This window comes from Rhinoraja longicauda, chromosome 34 (assembly GCF_053455715.1).
Source record: "Rhinoraja longicauda isolate Sanriku21f chromosome 34, sRhiLon1.1, whole genome shotgun sequence".
Lineage (NCBI taxonomy): Eukaryota > Metazoa > Chordata > Chondrichthyes > Rajiformes > Arhynchobatidae > Rhinoraja > Rhinoraja longicauda.
This window is the reverse complement of record NC_135986.1, coordinates 5,837,178-5,860,753: the sequence shown is the minus strand read 5'-3', so window position 1 is coordinate 5,860,753 and position 23,576 is coordinate 5,837,178. Positions and strand designations below refer to the sequence as shown.

Genomic DNA, 23,576 nt, shown 5'->3' with positions numbered 1-23,576 from the left:
TGTCTCGTTTTCACACCATTTACCCTTCCTTAGCCCTGTGCCTCCCTCTCCCCTGACTCTCAGCCTGAAGAAGGGTCTCGACCCGAAATGTCGCCCATTCCTTCTCTCCAGAGATGCTGCCTGACCCGCTGAGCAATTACTCCAGCAATTTGTGTCTGTCTTTTGAGCATCAGTCCCTTGTAGGGTCGCCAACTTCCTCACTCCCAAACACGGGACAAGGTGACATCTCCTCCCCGCGCCCCACGTGACCTCACCCAGCCAGCGGCCACGTGCTCCCGCTCCACCGATCGCGGCCGCCCGGGTCGGGAGGTGGGTTGCTACGCAACCTCCTTCAGGCGGCGCCCGGGCCCTACAGTGTCTGGGACTACAGCGGCTCCTGGGCTACAGTGTCTGGGCCTACAGTGTCCGGCCTGCAGTGTCCGGGCCTGCAGTGTCCGGGCATACAGTGTCCGGGCCTACAGTGTCCGGGCCTACAGTGTCCGGGCCTACAGTGTCCGGCCTACAGTGTCCGGCCTACAGTGTCCGGGCCTACAGTGTCCGGGCCTACAGTGTCCGGGCCTACAATGTCCGTACAGTGTCCGGGCCTACAATGTCCGTACAGTGTCCGGGCCTACAGTGTCCGGGCCTACAATGTCCGGGCCTACAATGTTCGTACAGTGTCCAGGCCTACAGTGTCTGGGGACTATAACACCGGGCCTACAGCGCCGTCCAGGCCTAATACGGGACAAAGGCGGTCCCGTACGGAACAAAGCAATTTAGCCCAAAATACGTGATGTCCCCGGCTAATACGGGACAGTTGGCAACCCTAGTTCCTTGCTTAAACGCAATATGCCGGTTGAATCATCGAGGCGAGGGTTGAAACTCCCTGGTGTTTTTACCCAACAGAGTACAATGTCCGTACAGTGTCCGGGCCTACAGTGTCTGGGCCTACAACATCCGGGCCTACAGCGCCGTCCGGGACCTAATACGGGACAAGGGCGGTTTAGTTTGGTTCTCATTCCGATAAGCAGGGGCTGCTGTTGACTGCGCTCCTCCCTAACCCGGCTTTGAATTGCAAAGCACCGCAGGCGTGCGGATCAGGTAATTAAGCCGTGTTAATTGGTTTCGTAAGGGAGGCGCTCTCCCACACAACACGGTTGAAAGAGGGAGGGGCGATTGTTTTTGTCAGCTGGCACGTTCCCCGGGGGAAAGGCTGGCTGCGCTCGGGATGTTTGCTGAGGTTTTGTCGAGGGAAGGCGAAGGGAGCTGAACGGCGACCGGTGCCCGAAAACCCTCAACGCGCGACCCCCCACCCCCGGGCACGGGTGACGTGGGACCGCGTCCACACACCATGAGGCCTTGACCCTGGTCAGAGTACGCAGCAGCGCGGTCCTGCACGTTGTGGTGAGCCCGGCGACGTTTCTGTAGGTGTGTCTCATCAGCTTTTGGGGAGACGGTCAGGCCTCATGGCCTTGGTCTCAGAGTAATATTCGAGCGCTTTTCCGTGCAGGATCGCCAAAGGACTAGACCGGGTAGACGCTCGGAGTCGTACTGGTTTACGATGGACCCGAGACGTCGCCCATTCCTTCTCTCCCGAGATGCTGCCTGTCCCGCTGAGTTACTCCAGCTTTTTGTGTCTGCCCTGAAGTGGAACAAAAGCAGTCAGCAAGCCAGGCAGCGTCTGTGGAGAGAGAAACAGGGCGACCGTTTCAAGTCGCCTCTTAGCGTGAGTGTTGTCGGATAGATAGATGTTGTCAAGCTGGAAAGGGTGCCCAGGATGTTGCCAGGACTCGAGGGGCCTGAGCTACAGGGAGAGGTTGAGCAGGCTGGGACTCTATTCCTTGGAGCGCAGGAGGATGAGGGGCGATCTTATAGAGGTGTACAAAATCATGAGGGGAATGGATCGGGTAGACGCACAGAGTCTCTTTCCCAGAGCTGGGGGAATCGAGGGACCAGAGGACACCATGGCGGGACTATCATATGTTGAAAGACTGGAGCGACTAGGCTTGTATACATGGAATTTAGAAGGATGAGAGGAGATCTTATCGAAACGTATAAGATTATTAAGGGGTTGGACACATTAGAGGCAGGAAACATGTTGGGGGAGTCCAGAACAAGGGGCCACAGTTTAAGAATAAGGGGTCGACCATTTAGAACGGAGATGAGGAAAAACGTTTTCAGTCAGAGAGTTGTGAATCTGTGGAATTCTCTGCCTCAGAAGGCAGTGGAGGCCAATTCTCTGAATACATTCAAGAGAGAGCTAGATAGAGCTCTTAAGGATAGCGGAGTCAGGGGGTACGGGGAGAAGGCAGGAACGGGGTACTGATTGAGAATGATCGGCCATGATCACATTGAATGGCGGTGCGTACAGGCTCGAAGGGCCGAATGGCCTCCTCCTGCACCTATTGTCTATTGACACAGGTTCAAGGTGAAGGGAGGGGAAAGATTTAATAGGAACCTGAGGGGTCGCTTTTTCACACAGAGGGTGTGGGTGTGTGGAACGAGCTGCCGGAGGAGGTAGTTGAGCGGGTACGATGAAGTTGTCAAACATGTACTATTACGTGAAGTTGTGGAATTCAACTAGACCAAGTGGAGCCGTTGGGCCAAAACCTCTCCTGCATTAGTGCAGCACCCTCTCTCCCCCCTTCCCCTCTTCCCCCCTTCCCCCTCCCCCCCACCCCCCTTCCCCCCTCTGCCCTTCCCCTCCCCCCCCCCCCCCTCTGCATCCCCCTCCCCTCCCTCTCCCTCCCTCCCTGGGAGATAAATTTAAACCTTAAAATGTGAATAACTTTCACCTCCCCTCCCCCTCCCCTCCCCCTCCCCCTCACCCCCCCTCCCCTCTCCCCCTCCCCTTTACCCCTCTCTCCTCGCCCCCTCCCCCCCACTCCATCCCCCCTCAGCCCCCGTATCCACCCTCCTGCCTCCTCTCGCTCCCTCCCTCCACCCTCCCCCCCTCCCTCTCCTCTCACTCCCCACCCCTCCCTCCCCCTCCCCCTCCCCTCACCCCCCTCTCCTCCCCCTCCCCCCTCCCCCTCCTCTTTACCCCTCTCTCCTCGCCCCCTCCCCCCCCACTCCATCCCCTCAGCCCCCGTATCCACCCTCCTGCCTCCTCTCGCTCCCTCCCTCCACCCCCCTCCCTCTCCCCTCACTCCCCACCCCTCCCCTCCCCCCCTCCCCTCCCCTCACCCCCCTCTCCTCCCCCTCCCCTCTCTCCCCCTCCCTTTACCCCTCTCTCCTCGCCCACTCCATCCCCCTCAGCCCCCGTATCCACCCTCCTGCCTCCTCTCGCTCCCTCCCTCCACCCCCCCTCCCTCTCCTCTCACTCCCCCACCCCTCCCTCCCCCCCTCCCCTCCCCTCACCCCCCTCTCCTTTCCCCACCCCCTCTCTCCTCGCCCCCTCCCCCCCCCCCTCCATCCCTCTCAGCCCCCCTTATCCTCCTCCCTCCTCCTCCCTCCCTCCCCCTCCCTTCAACCCCCTCTCCCCCGCCCCCTCCTCCCCCCTCCACTCCCCTCACCCCCCCTTCTCCTCCCTCCCTAGATGCTAGATTTAAACCTTAAAATGTGAATAACTTTAAAAACATAACACCGATTTCAATGAAACTTCTTCCATTACCAAACAGTCTTTCCAGGTGAGACATAGGTTCACCTGCACCTCCTCCAACCTCATCTATTGCATCCGCTGCTCCAGATGTCAACTTATTTACATCGGCGAGACCAAACGCAGGCTCGGCGATCGCTTCGCCCAACACCTTCGCTCAGTCCCCCCTCCACCCCCTTTACCCTCTCCCCTTCCCCCTCCCTCCCCTCCCTCCGTCCCCCCTCCCTCCCTCCCTCCCCTTTCCCTCCCTAGGAGATAGATTTAAACTTTAAAAACGTAAATGACTTTAAAAACATAACACCGATTTCAATGAAACTTCTCCCATTAGCACCAAAGGGACCGACGGTGAGTAAGGTGGGCCTGAAATTGTCGCGCTATCGGGTACCGTTTTGGTTGTAGTTCAGGAACAAACAAACATACGAACGAACGAGAGTTTTAGCGTATAGATGTGAGGCCAGAGGAAGGAATAAAGGTGGAAGGGAAAAGGGAGAAATATCAGAAGACTCTGGCTTAACCTGGGTATCTTTGTTCTATGTTAAACACTGACTGGTGTCTGAGAAAATATAATTGGCAAATAATAGACAATAGACAATAGGTGCAGGAATAGGCCATTCGGCCCTTCGAGCCAGCACCACCATTCAATGTGATCATGGCTGATAATTCTCAATCAGTACCCCGTTCCTGCCTTCTCACCGTACCCCCTGACTCCGCTATCCTTAAGAGCTCTATCTAGCTCCCTCTTGAAAGCATCCAGAGAATTGGCCTCCACTGCCTTCTGAGGCAGAGAATTCCACAGATTCACAACTCTCTGACTGAAAAAGCTTTTCCTCATCTCAGTTCTAAATGGCCGACCCCTTATTCGTAAACTGTGGCCCCTAGTTCAGGACTCCCCCAACATTGGGAACATGTTTCCTGCCTCTAACGTGTCCAACCCCTTAATAATCTTATACATTTCGATAAGATCTCCTCTCATCCTTCTAAATTCCAGTGTATACAAGCCTAGTCGCTCAAGTCTTTCAACATATGATAGTCCCGCCATTCCGGGAATTAACCTAGCAAACCTACGCTGCACGCCCTCAATAGCAAGAATATCCTTCCTCAAATTTGGAGACCAAAACTGCACACAGTACTCCAGGTGCGGTCTCACTAGGGCCCTGTACAACTGCACACAGTACTCCAGGTGCGGTCTCACTAGGGCCCTGTACAACTGCACACAGTACTCCAGGTGCGGTCTCACTAGGGCCCTGTACAACTGCACACAGTACTCCAGGTGCGGTCTCACTAGGGCCCTGTACAACTGCACACAGTACTCCAGGTGCGGTCTCACTAGGGCCCTGTACAACTGCAGAAGGACCTCTTTGCTCCTATACTCAACTCCTCTTGTTATGAAGGCCAACATTCCATTAGACAGGTATATGGACAGGACAGGTTTAGAAGGATACAGGCCAAAGGCAGGCATTGGACAGGTGGAGGTGGGTCAGGTTGGTCGGCGTGGGCAAGTTGGGCCGAAGGGCCTGTTTCCACACTGTATGAGTTTAGCACTACCACTCATTAGCTAAATTCTGTTTCTACGGTGCAATGTAAAATGTTGTTTAATAGTCGCTGCTGTGGAGTGCCTTGGGGATGTTTTTCCCAAATTAGAGATGCTAGATGAGTGTAAGGTGTTTATTTCTGGCCTGATGTTGACAATTCTCTCTCGTGTGACCGAGCAGGCACCTGCCTGGGACCTGGGCCCTCAGGTAGCTGTTATTGAGTGAAACCAGCCGTCGACCGAGGCAGAAGAAAAGACAAAAAACCCCAATAAATAAGACCCGGAACCTGCACCCGGTGAAAGGTCTCGACCCCCCCCCCCGAAACGTCACCAACAACACAAGTTCCCCATTTATAGTAACAGACACAAAATGCTGGGGTAACTCAGCGGGTCAGGCAGCATCTCAGAAGAGAAGTCAAGTCAATTTTATTTGTATAGCACATTTAAAAACAACCCACGCTGTACATCAGTTCAGGTACTAAGAAACGAACATACAATGGCACACAAACATAACAGCACATACATAAACAGTTCACAGCGCCCCCTCAGAGGGCCTCAAATGCCAGGGAGTAGAAATATGTTTTGACCCTGGACTTAAAGGAGTGGATGGAGGGGGCAGTTCTGATGGGGAGAGGGATGCTGTTCCACAGTCTAGGAGCTGCAACCGCAAAAGCGCGGTCACCCCTGAGCTTAAGCCTAGACCGCGGGATAGTGAGTAGCCCCAAGTCGGCCGACCTGAGGGACCTGGAGATAGAGTGGTGGGTTAGAAGAGTTTTGATGTGGGGGGGGAATGTCCATTTAGGGCTTTGTATGTGAATAGGAGGAGCTTGAAGTTGATTCTGTACCGTACTGGGAGCCAGTGGAGAGAGGCCAGAATCGGGGGTGATGTGGTCCCTTTTACGGGTACCCGTCAGGAGTCTCGCTGCGGCGTTTTGGACCAATTGCAGGCGGGACAGGGATGATTGGCTGATCCCAGTGTACAGGGAGTTGCAGTAGTCTAGGCGGGAGGAGATGAACGCGTGGATGATTTGTTCAATGTCGTCAAATTGGAGGAGTGGTTTGATTTTCGCCGAGAAGGAATGGGTGACGTTTCGACCCTTCTTTTTATAGTAGTAGAATTAGGCCATTCGGCCCATCGAGTCCACTCCGTGGCTGATCTATCTCTCCCTCCTAACCCCATTCTCCTGCCTTCTCCCCGTAACCCTTGACACCCGCTCTGATCAAGAATTTGTCTATCTCTGCCTTAGAAATATCCACTGACTTGTGGCCTCCACAGCCGTCTGTGGCAAAGAATCCCACAGATTCACCACCCTCTGGCTAAAGTGGTTCCTCCTCCTTTCCACATCCTTGGATGAATCATCGGGGATGTCCCATTCCTTTAGGAAACGGGGCTTCTCCTCTTCCATTATAGATGAGGCTCTTACTGGGGTCTCCTTGATATCCCGCAGCTCCGCTCTTGCTCCCCCTCCCCCCATTCCCAACAAGGACACAGTCCCCCTTGTCCTCACCTTCCACCCCATCAGCCGTCAAATGCAGCACACAATCCTCCAACGTTTCCGCCACCTCCAACACGATCCCACCACTGGCCACATCTTCCCATCCCCTCCCCTCTCCGTTTTCCGCAGAGACCGTTCCCTCCGTAACTCCCTGGTCCACTCGTCCCTTCTCCACCCAAACCACTCCATCCCCGGGCACTTTCCCCAGGCAACCGCAGGAGATGCAACACCTGTCCCTTTACCTCCCCCCTCGACTCCATCCAAGGACCCAAACAGTCTTTCCAGGTGAGGCAAAGGTTCACCTGCACCTCCTCCAACCTCATCTACTGTATCCGCTGCTCCAGATGTCAACTGCTGTACATGGGCGAGACCAAACGCAGGCTCGGCGATCGCTTCGCTCAACACCTCCGCTCAGTCCGTCTCAACCAACCTGATCTCCCGGTGGCTGAGCACTTCAACTCCAACTCCCACTCCCACACTGACCTTTCTGTCCTGGGCCTCCTCCATTGTCAGAGTGAGGCCCAGCGCAAATTGGAGGAACAGCACCTCATATTTTGCTTGGGCAGTTTACACCCCAGCGGTATGAACATTGACTTCTCTATCTTCAAGTAGCCCTTGCATTCCCTCTCTCTCCATCCCCTCCCCCTTCCCAGTTCTCCCACCAGTCTGACTGTCTCCGACTACATTCTATCTCTGTCCCGCCCCACCCTTCCCCTGACATCAGTCTGAAGAAGTATAAGACAATAACTGCAGATGCTGGTACAAATCGAAGGTATTTATTCACAAAATGCTGGAGTAACTCAGCGGGTCAGGCAGCATCTCGGGAGAGAAGGAATGGGCGACGTTTCGGGTCGAGACCCTTCTTCAGACTGATGTCAGGGGGGCGGGACAAAGGAAGGATATAGGTGGAGACAGGAAGATAGAGGGAGATCTGGGAAGGGGGAGGGGAAGAGAGGGACAGAGGAACTATCTAAAGTTGGAGAAGTCAATGTTCATACCGCTGGGCTGCAAGCTGAGGTGCTGTTCCTCCAATTTCCAGTGGGCCTCACTATGGCACTGGAGGAGGCCCATGACAGAAAGGTCAGACTGGGAGTGGGAGGGGGAGTTGAAGTGCTGAGCCACCGGGAGATCAGGTTGGTTAAGGCGGACCGAGCGCAGGTGTTGAGCGAAGCGATCGCCGAGCCTGCGCTCGGCTTCGCCGATGTAAATAAGTTGACATCTGGAGCAGCGGATGCCATAGATGAGGTTGGAGGAGGTGCAGGTGAACCTCTGCCTCACCTGGAAAGACTGTTTGGGTCCTTGGATGGAGTCGAGGGGGGGAGGTAAAGGGACAGGTGTTGCATCTCGTGCGGTTGCAGGGGAAAGTGCCCGGGGATGGGGTGGTTTGGGTGGAGAAGAAGGGTCTCGACCCGAAACGTCACCCGTTCCTTCTCTCCAGAGATGCTGCCTGACCCGCTGAGTTACTCCAGCATTTTGTGTATAAATGGAATGTTGATGGTCGGCACAGACCGACTGAGCCGAAAGGCCTGTTTCCATGCTGTGTCTCTTTACAAACTTGCAGCATTTTAGAGAAGCCAGTTAATTTAACAACTCACAACCCTGAACAACAAAAAAAAATGCAAACCTTGACAAACACAAGTAACTCAGCGGGTCAGGCAGCATCTCTGGAGACAAAGGATGGGCGGCATTTCGAGTTGGGACGCTACTTTAGACTGACAAATCCTTTTTCACTAGAGGGACGCTGCCTGACCGGCTGAGTTACTCCAGCACTTTGTGCCTTTGTTTGTACACCAGCATCTGCAGTTACCCGTTTCTCCGTCCCTCTGTCCAACGGTGGCACAGTGGGGAGGGAGTCGCTGCCTCAACCGGAGACCCGGGTTCGATCCAATGTTTTTAAGAAACCGTTGCATTGTTAGGACGGGTTTGGAGGGATACGGACCAAACGCGGGCAGGTGGGACTAGTGTAGCTGGGACATGTTGGCCGGTGTGGGAGAGTTATCATATCATATCATATCATATCTATACAGCCGGAAACAGGCCTTTTCGGCCCACCAAGTCCGTGCCGCCCAGCGATCCCCGTACATTAACACTATCCTACACCCACTAGGGACAATTTTTACATTTACCCAGCCAATTAACCTACAAACCTGCACGTCTTTGGAGTGTGGGAGGAAACCGAAGATCTCGGAGAAAACCCACGCAGGTCACGGGGAGAACGTACAAACTCCTTACAGTGCAGCACCCGTAGTCAGGATCGAACCTGAGTCTCCGGCGCTGCATTCGCTGTAAAGCAGCAACTCTACCGCTGCGCCACCGTGCCGCCCTTTGGGCCGGTAGGGCCGAAGGGCCTGTTTCCACGCTGTATGACTCTTAATTTCACTGTGATTTGTCACATGTGACAATAATTCATTCATTCATTCATTCATACATTCATTCATTGCCGCCTCACAGCACCAGAGACCCGGGTTCCATCCTGACCACGGGTGCTGCCTGTACGGAGTTTGCACGCTCTCCCCGTGACCTGCGTGGGTTTTCACCGGGTGCCCGGGTTTCCACCCCACCTACATTCCAAAGACGGACAGATTTGTGCAGTGAATTGGCTTCCGTGAGTTGCAAAATTGTCCCTCGTCTGCAGGACAGTGCTAAAGATCGCTGGTCATCTTTGGTGTTAACCAACATCTGCAATTCTTTGTTTCTTTACTATGATTCAAGTGGGGTTGGGCGGGGGAACTAAAGAGGATCTGGTGTGGGATACGTTGTATTTGAGTATAGGAGCAGGGAGGTTCTGCTGCAGTTGTACAGGGCCTTGGTGAGACCGCACCTGGAGTATTGCGTACAGTTTTGGTCTCCTAACCTGAGGAAAGACATTCTTGCCATAGAGGGAGTACAGAGAAGGTTCACCAGATTGATTCCTGGGATGGCAGGACTTTCATATGAAGAAAGACTGGATAGACTGGGCTTGTACTCGCTGGAATTTAGAAGATTGAGGGGGGATCTTATAGAAACTTACACAATTCTTAAGGGCTTGGATGCGGGAAGATTGTTCCCGATGTTGGGGAAGTCCAGAACAAGGGGTCACAGTTTAAGGATAAGGGGGAAGTCTTTTAGGACCGAGAAGAGAACGTTTTTTTTCACACAGAGTGGTGAATCTGTGGAATTCTCTGCCACAGAGGGTAGTTGAGGCCAGTTCATTGGCTATATTTAAGATGGAGTTAGATGTGGCCCTTGTGGCTAAAGGGATCAGGGGTATGGAGAGAAGGCAGGTACGGGATACTGAGTTGGATGATCAGCCATGATCATATTGAATGGCGGTGCAGGCTCGAAGGGCCGAATGGCCTACTCCTGCACCTACTTTCTATGTTTCTATGTTGTAACTTTCTCAGTGCCCTTTAACTGGTGACTCTTTGCATACGTAGGAAATAGGTGCAGGAGGAGGCCATTCGGCCCTTCGAGCCAGCACCGCCATTCATTGCGACTCTCTCCCCACTGCGCCACCGTTGAACAGAGGGACGGAGAAACAAGTAACTGCAGATGCTGGTGTACAAATAAAGACACAAAGTGCTGGAGTAACTCAGCCGGTCAGGCAGCGTCCTCTAGAGAAAAACGATTTGTCAGTCTGAAGAAGTGTCCCAACTCGAAATGTCGCCCATCCATGGCTGATCGTCCACAATCAGTAACCCGTGCCTGCCTTCTCCCCATATCCCTTGATTCCACTAGGCCCTAGAGCTCTATCTAACTCTCTTTTAAATTCATCCAGTGATTTGGCCTCCACTGCCCTCTGTGGCAGAGAATCCCACAAATTCACAACTCTCTGGGTGTAAAAAGTTTTTAAATGGCCTCCCCTTTATTCTTAGACTGTGTGTGGCCCCGGGTTCTGGACTCGCCCAACATTGGGAACATTTCTCCTGCATCTAGCTTGTCCAGTCCTTTTATCATTTTATACGTCTCTCGACCTTGGGTATGGAGAATAAAGAATTCATTCGTAAATACACACGGGTAAAAAAAAAACGTTCTGAAAGAAGGGAAAAAATCGATGTTGATTAGCCTTAAATTGTAAGCTTCTTGAAAAAGTCAAAAAAAGTTTGTGTTCATCTGGTAGGATGCCTTTTGATTGTCGTACGTTATCTTAATTTGTCAATGCGTCATTTGACGGTGTTTATCACAGTTTAGGTGTCGCCTGCTGTTCATTTTGGCTCAAGGCCAGAACACTCTCACAGGGTAAAGCAAGACATGGTTTCTCCAGTGCCTTCCGCTGCCTGAGAGGCTACGTCGCGGCAGTTTGTAGGCCGAGAATCAGCCTCGCTCGCACTGTAGTCCCCGGCACACAACATGTACAAAATGCTGGAGTAACTCAGCGGGTCAGGCAGCATCTCAGGAGAGAAGGAATGGGCGACGTTTCGGGTCGAGACCCTTCTTCAGACTGATGTCAGGGGGGGCGGGACAAAGGAAGGACTCTCCTGAGATGCTGCCTGACAATAGACAATAGGTGCAGGAGGAGGCCATTCGGCCCTTCGAGCCAGCACCACCATTCAATGTGATCATGGCTGATCATTCTCAATCAGTATCCTGTTCCTGCCTTCTCCCCATACCCCCTGACTCCGCTATCCTTAAGAGCTCTATCTAGCTCTCTCTTGAATGCATTCAAAGAATTGGTCTCCACTGCCTTCTGAGGCAGAGAATTCCACAGATTCACAACTCTCTGACTGAAAAAGTTTTTCCTCATCTCAGTTCTAAATGGCCTACCGCTTATTCTTAAACTGTGACCCCTGGTTCTGGACTCCCCCAACATTGGGAATATGTTTCCTGCCTCTAACGTGTCCAAACCCTTGATAATCTTATACTTTTCGATAAGATCTCCTCTCATCCTTCTAAATTCCAGTGTATACAAGCCTAGTCGCTCCAGTCTTTCAACATACGACAGTCCCGCCATTCTGGGAATTAACCTAGTAAATCTACACTGCACGCCCTCAATAGCAAGAATATCCTTCCTCAAATTTGGAGACCAAAACTGCACACAGTACTCCAGGTGCGGTCTCACTAGGGCCCTGTACAACTGCACACAGTACTCCAGGTGCGGTCTCACTAGGGCCCTGTACAACTGCACACAGTACTCCAGGTGCGGTCTCACTAGGGCCCTGTACAACTGCACACAGTACTCCAGGTGCGGTCTCACTAGGGCCCTGTACAACTGCAGAAGGACCTCTTTGCTCCTATACTCAACTCCTCTTGTTATGAAGGCCAACATTCCATTGGCTTTCTTCACTGCCTGCTGTACCTGCATGCTTCCTTTCAGTGACTGATGCACTAGGACACCCAGATCTCGTTGTACGTCCCCTTTTCCTAACTTGACACCATTCAGATAATACTCTGCCTTCCTGTTCTTACCACCAAAGTGGACAACCTCACACTTATCCACATTAAACTGCATCTGCCATGCATCCACCCACTCACACAACCTGTCCAGGTCACCCTGCAACCTCATAGCATCTTCCTCACAGTTCACACTGCCACCCAGCTTTGTATCATCTGCAAATTTGCTAATGGTACTTTTACCTGCTGAGTTACTCCAGCATTTTGTGAATAAATACCTTCGATTTGTACCAGCATCTGCAGTTATTTTCTTACACGGCATGTACAATATCACCCGGCAAACTCAAGCGGCAACGAGACACGAGAACGGGGGGTTTGAGAGGGGATGATACAATATATCTTTATTGTCATTGTACAGGGGTACAACGAGATTGGGAATGCGCCTCCCGTACGATGCAATAAATTAATTAACTAGTCAGTATTAATTTAAACGTTACGGCGGCACGGTGGCGCAGCGGTAGAGTTGCCGCCTTACAACGAATGCAGCGCCGGAGACACAGGTTCGATCCTGACTACGGGCGCCGTCTGTACGGAGTTTGCACGTCCTCCCCGTGACCTGCGTGGGTTTTCTCCGAGATCTTCGGTTTCCTCCCACACTCCAAAGACGTGCGGGTTTGTAGGTTAATTGACTGGGTAAAATGTAAAAATTGTCCCTAGTGTGCGTAGGATAGTGTTAGTGTGCGGGGATCACTGGGCGGCACGGACTCGGTGGGCCGAAGGGCCTGTTTACGCGCTGTATCTCGAAACGAGACTAAAACTAGAAAATCTGCTCCCGATACTTACATAGAAACATAGAAACATAGAAAATAGGTGCAGGAGTAGGCCATTCGGCCCTTCGAGCCTGCACCGCCATTCAATATGATCATGGCTGATCATCCAACTCAGTATCCCGTACCTGCCTTCTCTCCATACCCCCTGATCCCCTTAGCCACAAGGGCCACATCTAACTCCCTCTTAAATATAGCCAATGAACTGGCCTCAACTACCTTCTGTGGCAGAGAATTCCACAGATTCACCACTCTCTGCGTGAAAAAAACCTTTCTCATCTCGGTCCTAAAAGACTTCCCCCTTATCCTTAAACTGAGACCCCTTGTTCTGGACTTCCCCAACATCGGGAACAATCTTCCCGCATCCAACCCCTTAAGAATTTTGTAAGTTTCTATAAGATCCCCCCTCAATCTTCTAAATTCCAGCGAGTACAAGCCGAGTCTATCCAGTCTTTCTTCATATGAAAGTCCTGCCATCCCAGGAATCAATCTGGTGAACCTTCTCTGTACTCCATCTATGGCAAGAATGTCTTTCCTCAGATTGGGAGACCAAAACCGTACGCAATACTCCTGTAAGCGATACTCTGGGTGTTTGAAGTCCTGACTCTTGACCCCCCCCCCAGTGTTGTGTCTGTCCTCTTTCGCACGGTTGTCCAATCTCCCTCCGCCGATGTTCGCTGAGGTCACAGAGGCCCCGTCTGTAAATAGAACGAAGTAACAATGATCCTCGCTGGTCATAGATGACGTCACAAGTGTACGAGCTTTTGGATAAGACTTGCTTTGATGAAAACTTTGGGTGGCCGAGACGATACATGGTTAGTATCTTTAGCCCGGGCTTGCTTACTTCACTTACTTCACGCTGCTTGCAGATGGCCGCTGGGAGTGGGCGTGTCTCTCACAGGCATCGGCCATCTTGTCCAGCGGCCCCTTCTCCATTAGTTGACGTAAGTGGGCCGTTTTTGCCACAGACTGAGGCGAACCCTACTTGGAATTTGTGTTGATGGTAACTCGGCCCTCCTGCAGCAGAGGTATTGAGGGGGGGGGGGGGGGGGGGGAACACAAGGGCAAAGTTTGAGTTTATTTGAGCTTAGTTTATTGTCACGTGTACCGAGGAACAGTGAATAACGTGGATTACGTTTAGTGCCTAATCTGAGGAAAGACATTCTTGCCATAGATGGAGTACAGAGAAGGTTCACCAGATTGATCCCTGGGATGGCAGGACTTTCATATGAAGAAAGACTGGATAGACTGGGCTTGTACTCGCTGGAATTTAGAAGACTGAGGGGGGATCTAATAGAAACATATAAAATTCTTAAGGGGTTGGAGAGGCTAGATGCGGGAAGATTGTTCCCGATGTTGGGGGAGTCCAGAACCAGGGGTCACAGCTTAAGGATAAGCGAGAAGTCTTTTAGGACCGAGATGAGAAAACATTTCTTCACACAGAGAGTGGTGAGTCTGTGGAATTCTCTGCCGCAGAAGGTAGTTGAGGCCAGTTCATTGGCTATATTTAAGAGGGAGTTAGATGTGGCCCTTGTGGCTAAAGGGATCAGGGGGTATGGAGAGAAGGCAGGTACAGGATACTGAGCTGGATGATCAGCCATGATCATATTGAATGGCGGTGCGTACAGGCTCGAAGGGCCGAATGGCCTACTCCTGCCCCTATTTTCTATGTTTCTATGTGCAAGATAAAGTCCAGCCGAATCTGATCAAAGATAATCCACCGGTCTCCAATGAAGCAGATTGTGCCTCAGGACTGCTCTGCAATAGTTGGTAGCATGGTTCAGTTGCCTGATAACAGCTGGGAAGGAACTTTTTTAATCCCTTGTCTCCTCGATGTTTGTTAGCCACTGCAGAATGAACTAAGGGGGTGCGAGACACGATAGCGCAGCGGTAGAGTTGCTGCCTCACGGCGCCAGGGACCCGGGTTCGATCCTGACTACGGGCACTGTCTGTACGGAGTTTGTACGTTCTCCCCGTGACCTGCGTGGGTTTTCTCCGGGATCTTCGGTTTCCTCCCACACTCCAAAGACGTGCCGGTTTGTAGGTTAATTGGCTTGGAAAATGTAAAAATTGTCCCTAGCGTGTGCAGGATAGTGTTAGTGCGCGGGGATCGCTGTTCGGCGCGGACCCGGTGGGCCGAAGGGCCTGTTTCCGCGCTGTTTCTCTAAACTGAACTACTAACAGGTAGAAGGTCTGTGATAGAGATGAGCTGAGATTTATTTGGTGTAGTTTAGTTTGGAGATACAGCGTGGAAAGGGGCCCTTCGGCCCACCGACCATCGATCTCCTGTTCTATCCCACACATTGTCGGCGCCCTTTGTGTGGTGCCTCTTTGCATACTTTGTGTAAGACAAGGAATTTCACTGTGTCATATCACACGTGATAATGAAGTATCGTTCATTCACATTAGGGACAATTTACAGAGGCCAATTAACCAACAAACCTGCACGTCTTTGGAATGTGTGAGGGAACTGGGGTTGCCAACTGTCCCGTATTAGCCGGGACATCCTGTATTTTGGGCTAAATTGGTTTGTCCCGGACGGGCCCCCCCTTGTCCTGTATTAGGCTCGGGGGGCACTGTAGGCCCGGACACTGTAGGCCCGGACACTGTAGGCCCGGACACTGTAGGCCCGGACACTGTAGGCCCGGACACTGTAGGCCTGGACACTGTATCATATCATATCATATCATATATATACAGCCGGAAACAGGCCTTTTCGGCCCACCAAGTCCGTGCCACCCAGTGATCCCCGTACATTAACACTATCCTACACCCACTAGGGACAATTTTTACATTCACCCAGCCAATTAACCTACATACCTGTACGTCTTTGGAGTGTGGGAGGAAACCGAAGATCTCGGAGAAAACCCACGCAGGTCACGGGGAGAACGTACAGTGCAGTACCCGTAGTCAGGATCGAACCTGAGTCTCCGGCGCTGCATTCGCTGTAAAGCAGCAACTCTACCGCTGCGCTACCGTGCCGGGGGGGAACTGTAGGCCCGGACACTGTAGGCCCGGGGGGCGCTGTAGGCCTGGACACTGTAGGCCCGGACGCTGTAGGCCCAGACAATGTAGGCCCGGACACTGTGGGCCCGGACACTGTAGGCCCGGACGCTGTAGGCCCGGACAGTGTAGGCCCGGACACTGTAGGCCCGGACACTGTAGGCCCGGACATTGTAGGCCCAGGGGGCGCTGTAGTCCAGGACACTGTAGGCCCGGACACTGCAGGCCCGGGGGGCGCCGTAGGCCCCAACACTGTAGGCCAGGACGCATTAGGCCCCAACACTGTAGGCCCCGACGCTCTAGGTCCCGACAGTTTAGGTCCCAACACTCTAGGTTTCCGACATTTTAGCTCCGGACAGTGTAGGCCCAGAGGCCCTATAGACAATAGACAATAGGTGCAGCAGGAGGCCATTCGGCCCTTTGAGCCAGCACCGCCATTCAATGTGATCATGGCTGATCATTCTCAATCAGTACCCCGTTCCTGCCCTCTCCCCATACTCCCTGACTCCGCTATCCTTAAGAGCTCTATCTAGCTCTCTCTTGAATGCATTCAGAGAATTGGCCTCCACTGCCTTCTGAGGCAGAGAATTCCACAGATTCACAACTCTCTGACTGAAAAAGTTTTTCCTCATCTCAGTTCTAAATGGCCGACCCCTTATTCTTAAACTGTGTGTGGCCCCTGGTTCTGGACTCCCCCAACATTGGGAACATGTTTCCTGCCTCTAACCCCTTAATAATCTTATACGTTTCAATAAGATCCCCTCTCATCCTTCCAATTTAGTTTCTCTGGGTTGTCTAAATTAATACTGATTAGCTAATTATATATATAGTATGAGAAAATAACTGCAGATGCTGGTACAAATCGAAGGTATTTATTCACAAAATGCTGGAGTAACTCAGCAGGTCAGGCAGCATCTCAGGAGAGAAGGAATGGGCGACGTTTCGGGTCGAGACCCTTCTTCATTGATTGATTTATTGCATCGTATGGGAGGCGCATTCCCAATCTCGTCGTGCCCCTGTACGATGACAATAGAGATGTGTTGTATTGTATTGTGGACGAGCGTCCGTACTGAATCCTTGCCCCCCTCTCTCTCCCTCTCCCTGCCCCTCAGGACCAAAGGCATAAAGTCACACTGAAGCGTCACCGGTAGCCTGACTCAGGACGGACTTTTCTGGCTTTAGACCACTTTGCAGGTGAGCTTCGCATTCGGGCCACGGACCGACCACCGGGCGCGGCGGGAAACATCGGCGCAAAGCACGGGGCGCTGGGGGAGCTCGGCGGGTGCGGGAAGCGGTGACGTTTTTTTGGGGGGGGTCGGGACCCATCTTCGGATTGAGCTGGGTAGACACGCGACGCCGGAGTAGCTCGGAGGGTCAGGCAGCATCTCGGGAGAGGAGGAATCCTCTGCCTCAGAAGGCAGTGGAGGCCAGTTCTCTGAATGCATTCAAGAGAGAGCTAGGTTAGATAGAGCTCTTAAGGATAGCGGAGTCAGGGGGTACAGGGAGAAGCCAGGAACGGGGTACTGATTGAGAATGATCAGCCATGATCACATTGAATGGCGGTGCGTACAGGCTCGAAGGGCCGAATGGCCTCCTCCTGCACCTATTGTCTATTGTCTATTGAGACGAAGGGGGAAGGGGGAGGGGAAGGGGGAGTGGGGGAGAGAGGGGGAGGGGGAGGGGGGGATGAGAGGAAGGGAGGGGGGTGTGGAAGGGGGAGTGGGGGGTAGAGGAGGGGGAGGGGAAGGGGGAGTGGGGGGGAGAGGAGGGGGAGGGGAAGGGGGAGTTGGGGGGAGAGGGGGAGGGGAAGGGGAGTGGGGGATGGGAAAAGAGGGGGGGATGGAAAAGGAGGGGGGAGGCAGGGGGGAAGGGGAGGGGGTGGAAGGGGGAGGAGAGGGTGCAGCACCAATGCAGGTTTGGGCCCAACGTGTCCACTCGGTCAAGTACAAACATAAAATAGGTGCAGGAGTAGGCCATTAGTCAGGATGGAACCCGGGTCACTGGCGCCCTGAGGCAGCAGCTCTACCCGCTGCACCACAATAGACAACAGGTGCAGGAGGAGGCCATTCGGCCCTTCGAGCCTGTACGCACCGCCATTCAATGTGATCACGGCTGATCATTCTCAATCAGTACCCCGTTCCGGCCCTCTCCCCGTACCCCCTGACTCCGCTATCCTTAAGAGCTCTATCTAGCTCTCTCTCGAATGCATTCAGAGAATCGGCCTCCACTGCCTTCTGAGGCAGAGAGTTCCACAGATTCCACAGGCCACACGCTCCTCTCTCTCGGCAGGGGGGGGGGGGGGGCGTTTCACCACGGCTCGTCTCACCGTAATTTCCAAAAGGGCGGCGGAGGTAACTTCGAAGGGGGGGGGGGGGGGGGGCAATTTAGGTGGATTAATTCCCTTGAATTGTCGTTCCAGTAGAATATCGGAGTCTGTCCGGACCGGGCGGGATTTGAACCATGAGCGCGGTGGCTGTGCTGACCGCAGAGAGCTTCGCTGAACATCGCAGCGGCCTGGGAGACCAGGAGACAAGAGGTCAGTGCTGAACCCCCGGGAACAGGGCCACGTTTTGTGGAGATGAGGGACGCAGAGCCAGATCTATCTTTAGTATAAGAAAATAACTGCAGACGCTGGTACAAATCGATTTATTCACAAAATGCTGGAGTAACTCAGCAGGTCAGGCAGCATCTCGGGAGAGGAGGAATGGGTGACGTTTCGGGTCGAGACCCTTCTTCAGACTGATGTCAGTGGGGCGGGACAAAGGAAGGATATAGGTGGAGACAGGAAGATAGAGGGAGAACTGGGAAGGAGGAGGGGAAGAGAGGGACAGAGGAACTATCTGAAGTTGGAGAAGTCGACGTTCATACCACTGGGCTGCAAACTGCCCAGGCGAAATATGAGGTGCTGCTCCTCCAATTTCCGGTGGGCCTCACTATGGCACTGGAGGAGGCCCATGACAGAGAGGTCAGACTGGGAATGGGAGGGGGAGTTAAAGTGCTGGGCCACCGGGAGATCAGTTGCGTTAATGCGGACCGAGCGCAGGTGTTGAGCGAAGCGATCGCCGAGCCTGCGCTTGGTTTCGCCGATGTAAATAAGTTGACATCTAGAGCAGCGGATGCAATAGATGAGGTTGGAGGAGGTGCAGGTGAACCTCTGTCTCACCTGGAAAGGCTGTTTGGGTCCTTGGATGGAGTTGAGGGGGGAGGTAAAGGGACAGGTGTTGCATCTCGTGCGGTTGCAGGGGAAAGTGCCCGGGGATGGGGTGGTTTGGGTGGGGAAGGGACGAGTGGACCAGGGAGTTACGGAGGGAACGGTCTCTGCGGAACGCAGAGAGGGGAGGGGATGGGAAGAGGTGGCCAGTGGTGGGGTCCCGTTGTAGGTGACGGAAGTGTTGGCGGATGATATGTTGGATCCGCTGGCTGGTGGGGTGGAAGGTGAGAACGAGGGGGATCCTGTCCTTGTATCTTATTTGCTTGCCTGGGCCACTGGACTCATCGGCATGTGTCTTTGGTGGTAAGGCATCTAACAGTAGTTGTAAGACCACCGCACATCCCCGTCCCATGCCCTTGGGGTACCCCCGGGCGGGCCCAGAGGTTTTTATACATGTGGCCGGATAGCTCTGGCTGGAAGAGTACTTGAAGGTAATGTTCTTATCAGGAGGTGGAAGGTAGTGTCCCTGGATGAAATTACTGCGATCCACAACTGGGATTGAGGTAAAGAGGCCTACCACTGAGGGGGAGGGGTAGCAGACAACAGATTCGGGGGAGTACATTAAATCGGCACGGTGGCGCAGCGGTAGAGTTGCCGCCTCACAGCGAATGCAGCGCCGGAGACTCAGGTTCGATCCCGACTACGGGCGCCGTCTGTACGGAGTTTGTACGTTCTCCCCGTGACCTGCGTGGGTTTTCTCCCAGATCTTCGGTTTCCTCCCACACTCCTAAAGACGTACAAGGTTTGTAGGTTAATTGGCTGGGAAAATGCAAAAAGTGGGTGTGGGATGGTGTTAGTGTGCGGGGATCGCTGGGCGGCACGGACCCGGTGGGCCGAAGGGCCTGTTTCCGCGCTGTATCTCTAAATCTAAATCTAAGAAATCGTGAGCCCTGATGAACCATTTCTGAGCGTCGTCCATCTCTCTTTCTCCTCGTGCCCCCAGGCGGGGTTTCAAGAGGGAGTCTTGGTGGGGGAGGGCCTCGTGAGGGCATTGCCCAGTCTTTTTGTCGTTGTCGCGTGGGCAAATGAAGTCGAACCGACACTCCTGGAACAAACGGGGCAAATCCCACCTGGTGCGGTGTTGCATGGAGTATTCTCCTAGTAACTTGGTTCAGGATTCCGTTGCAGTAATCTGGTTTGGCCTAGCGCACAATGTTGCAAAGCCCATGCAAAGTCCAGTGGCCCAAGCAAATAAATAAGTCCATATAAGACAATACCTGCAGACGCTGGTACAAATCGAAGGTATTTATTCACAAAATGCTGGAGTAACTCAGCGGGTCAGGCAGCATCTCGGGAGAGAAGGAATGGGTGACGTTTCGGGTCGAGACCCTTCTTCAGACTGATGTCAGGGGGGCGGGACAAAGGAAGGATCTAGGTGGAGACGGGAAGATAGAGGGAGAACTAGGAAGGAGGAGGGGAAGAGAGGGACAGAGGGACTATCTAAAGTTGGAGAAGTCGATGTTCATACCACTGGGCTGCAAACCAAACTGATCTCCCGGTGGCTGAGCACTTCAACTCCCCCTCCCACTCCCAGTCTGACCTTTCTGTCATGGGCCTCCTCCAGTGCCATAGTGAGGCCCACCGGAAATTGGAGGAACAGCACATCATATTTCGCCTGGGCAGCTTGCAGCCCAGTGGTATTAACGTCGACTTCTCCAACTTTAGATAGTTCCTCTGTCCCTCCCTTCCCCTCCCCCTTCCCAGATCTCCCTCTATCTTCCTGTCTCCACCTATATCCTTCCTTTGTCCCGACGTCAGTCTGAAGAAGGGTCTCGACCCGAAACGTCACCCATTCCTTCTCTCCCGAGATGCTGCCTGACCTGCTGAGTTACTCCAGCATTTTGTGAATAAACAAATAAGTCCAGTGGCCCAAGCAAACCAATAAGATAGATCTGGCTCTGTGTCCCTCCACTCCACAGTTTCAACTCAACCAGACGTCATTAGCACTGCCACAACTCCACCACCTTACACTCCCCGATCCATTCCCACACCGACCTTGTCTGTAGGGAACAGGTGCCGGAGGGGGCCGTTCGGCCCTTAGAGCCTGTACGCACCGCCATTCAATGTGATCACGGCTGATCATCCACAATCAGTACCCCGTTCCTGCCCTCTCCCCACAATCCCTTGATTCCGTTAGCCCCAAGAGCTAAATCATGATCATCATCATACTTTATTAGCCAAGTATGTTTTGCAACACACGAGGGATTTCATTTGCCACACAGTCGTACCAATTAAAAGCAACAGGACACACAAAGCACATTTCAACATTGAGCATCCACCATAGTGACCCCTCCACACTCCTCACTGTGATGGAAGGCGGAAAAAAAATAGTTCAACCTCTTCCCTTCTTTGTCCTCCGGCGGTCGGGGGCCTCGAGCCTTCCGTTGACGGGACGATCTTGGCTCCCGTGGCCGGCGGCGTTTGGGCCCTCCGCGTCGGGCCGATCGGTGGGAGGATCTCGGGCGATCGGACCCCGGGTCGGGGCTGGTCGAACCCCCTGCGGCTTTGGAGTTTCCCGACACCGACTTCCACCCGAGCTCCTCGACGGTGAAATCCGCGCGGTTGGAGCGTCGACCTAACATCCAGTGAATCGGCCTCCACTGCCCTCTGTGGCAGAGAATCCCACAGATTCACAACGCTCTGGGTGGAAAAGGTTTTTCCTCACCTCAATCCAAAATGGCCGACCCCCTTATTCTTTAACCTGGTTCTGGACTCCCCCAACATGGGGAACATTTTCCCAGCATCTAGCCTGTCCAACCCTTTCAGGATTTTGTCTGTTCACGTGTACTTAGGTACAGTGAAATTCTTTGCTTTGCGTACAACCCGATAAAAAAATCGCACAGCAGACTCGCCCAGGCAATGCATGAAGGCCCGCCATGTTTCTGGGGCCGACAAAGGCACAAACATTTAATCAAACAGTCTTATCTTCTACTGCAGGCTCCCCACTCCCCCCATCGGGCCCCCCTTTGATTTCAGCGTCAACCCCTCTCCCCACCAGGTCCCACTTCGACCTTGTCGACCACTCTTCGTTCGTCGAAGCCTCTGGGCCCTTTCTCCCGGTGGCCCCAAGGCCGTGACGCTCTCAGCGGCCCCCCCCCTTGCTCTCAGCAGCCCCCTCCCCACTCCCAGAGGGGCGGCTCACCCTCAGTGGCGCCCCCTCAGTGCTTGGTGGTTGCACGTGTCACCTGTGGCCCCCTCCTCACTCTCAAGCCCCTCCTCACTCTCCACCCTCCATTCACTCTCCGCCCCCCCACTCATTCTCGGGCCCCTCCTCACTCTCAGGCCCCTCCTCACTCTCGGGCCCCTCCTCACCCACTGTGACGTTCGGCTACGGAAGCATTGATACTTGGACACTGTAGGCCCGGGGGCCGCTGTAGGCCCGGACACTGTAGGCCTGGACAGTGCAGGCCCAGACACTGTAGGTCCGAACAGTGTAGGCCCGGACACTGAAGGCCCTGACACTGAAGTCCCGGACACTGTAGGCCCGGACACTGTAGGCCCGGACAGTGTCGGCCCGGACAGTGTAGGCCTGGACACTGTAGGCCCGGACACTGAAGGCCCTGATACTGAAGTCCCGGACACTGTAGGCCTGGACACTGTAGGTCTGCACAGTGTAGGCCCGGACACTGTAGGCCCGGACACTGTAGGCCCCGCTCCGTAGGCCCGGACACTGTAGGCCCGGACACTGTAGGCCCGGACACTGTAGGCCCGGACACTAGGTCCAGACACTGTAGGCCCGGACAGTGTAGGCCCAGACACTGTAGGCCCAGACAGTGTAGGCCCCGCACCGTAGGCCCGGACACTGTAGGCCCGGACAGTGTCGGCCCGGACAGTGTAGGCCTGGACACTGTAGGCCCGGACACTGAAGGCCCTGATACTGAAGTCCCGGACACTGTAGGCCTGGACACTGTAGGTCTGCACAGTGTAGGCACGGACACTGTAGGCCCGGACACTGTAGGCCCCGCTCCGTAGGCCCGGACACTGTAGGCCCGGACACTGTAGGCCCGGACACTAGGTCCAGACACTGTAGGCCCGGACAGTGTAGGCCCAGACACTGTAGGCCCAGACAGTGTAGGCCCCGCACCGTAGGCCCGGACACTGTAGGCCCGGACACTGTAACATATAACATATAACATATAACAACTACAGCATGGAAACAGGCCTGTCCGGCCCTACCAGTCCACGCCGACCATTCTCCCTGACCTAGTCTCATCTACCTGCACTCAGACCATAACCCTCCAATCCCCTCCTATCCATATACCTATCCAATTTACTCTTAAATAATAAAATCGAGCCAGCCTCCACCACTTCCACCGGAAGCCCATTCCATACAGCCACAACCCTCTGAGTAAAGAAGTTCCCCCTCATGTTACCCTTAAACCTTTGTCCCTCAATTCTGAAGCTATGTCCCCTTGTTGGAATCTTCCCCACTCTCAAAGGGAAAAGCCTACCCACGTCAACTCTGTCCGTCCCTCTCAAAATTTTAAAAACCTCTATCAAGTCCCCCCTCAACCTTCTACGCTCCAAAGAATAAAGACCCAACCTGTTCAACCTCTCTCTGTAGCCTAAGTGCTGAAACCCAGGCAACATTCTAGTAAATCTGTAGGTCCGGACACTGTAG

At 53.7% G+C, this 23,576-nt stretch overlaps 2 protein-coding genes across 2 annotated transcripts in view; both read left to right on the top strand.

Annotated features, from left to right (window-relative positions):
• The window catches only part of LOC144609302 (uncharacterized), a 94,965-nt gene extending 89,631 nt beyond the window's left edge, over positions 1–5,334 (top strand). Inside the window, exon 17 of the mRNA XM_078427733.1 lies at positions 5,290–5,334. Within this exon, the coding sequence (XP_078283859.1) occupies positions 5,290–5,334 (45 nt within the window). The remainder of the gene's footprint in view (positions 1–5,289) is intronic.
• LOC144609719 (vigilin-like) overlaps positions 891–23,576 on the top strand; it is an 84,959-nt gene continuing 62,273 nt past the window's right edge. The window contains 3 exon segments of the mRNA XM_078428216.1: positions 891–1,080; positions 16,857–16,938; positions 18,164–18,280. Coding sequence (XP_078284342.1) covers positions 18,205–18,280 — 76 coding nt within the window. The 5' untranslated portion in view covers positions 891–1,080; positions 16,857–16,938; positions 18,164–18,204.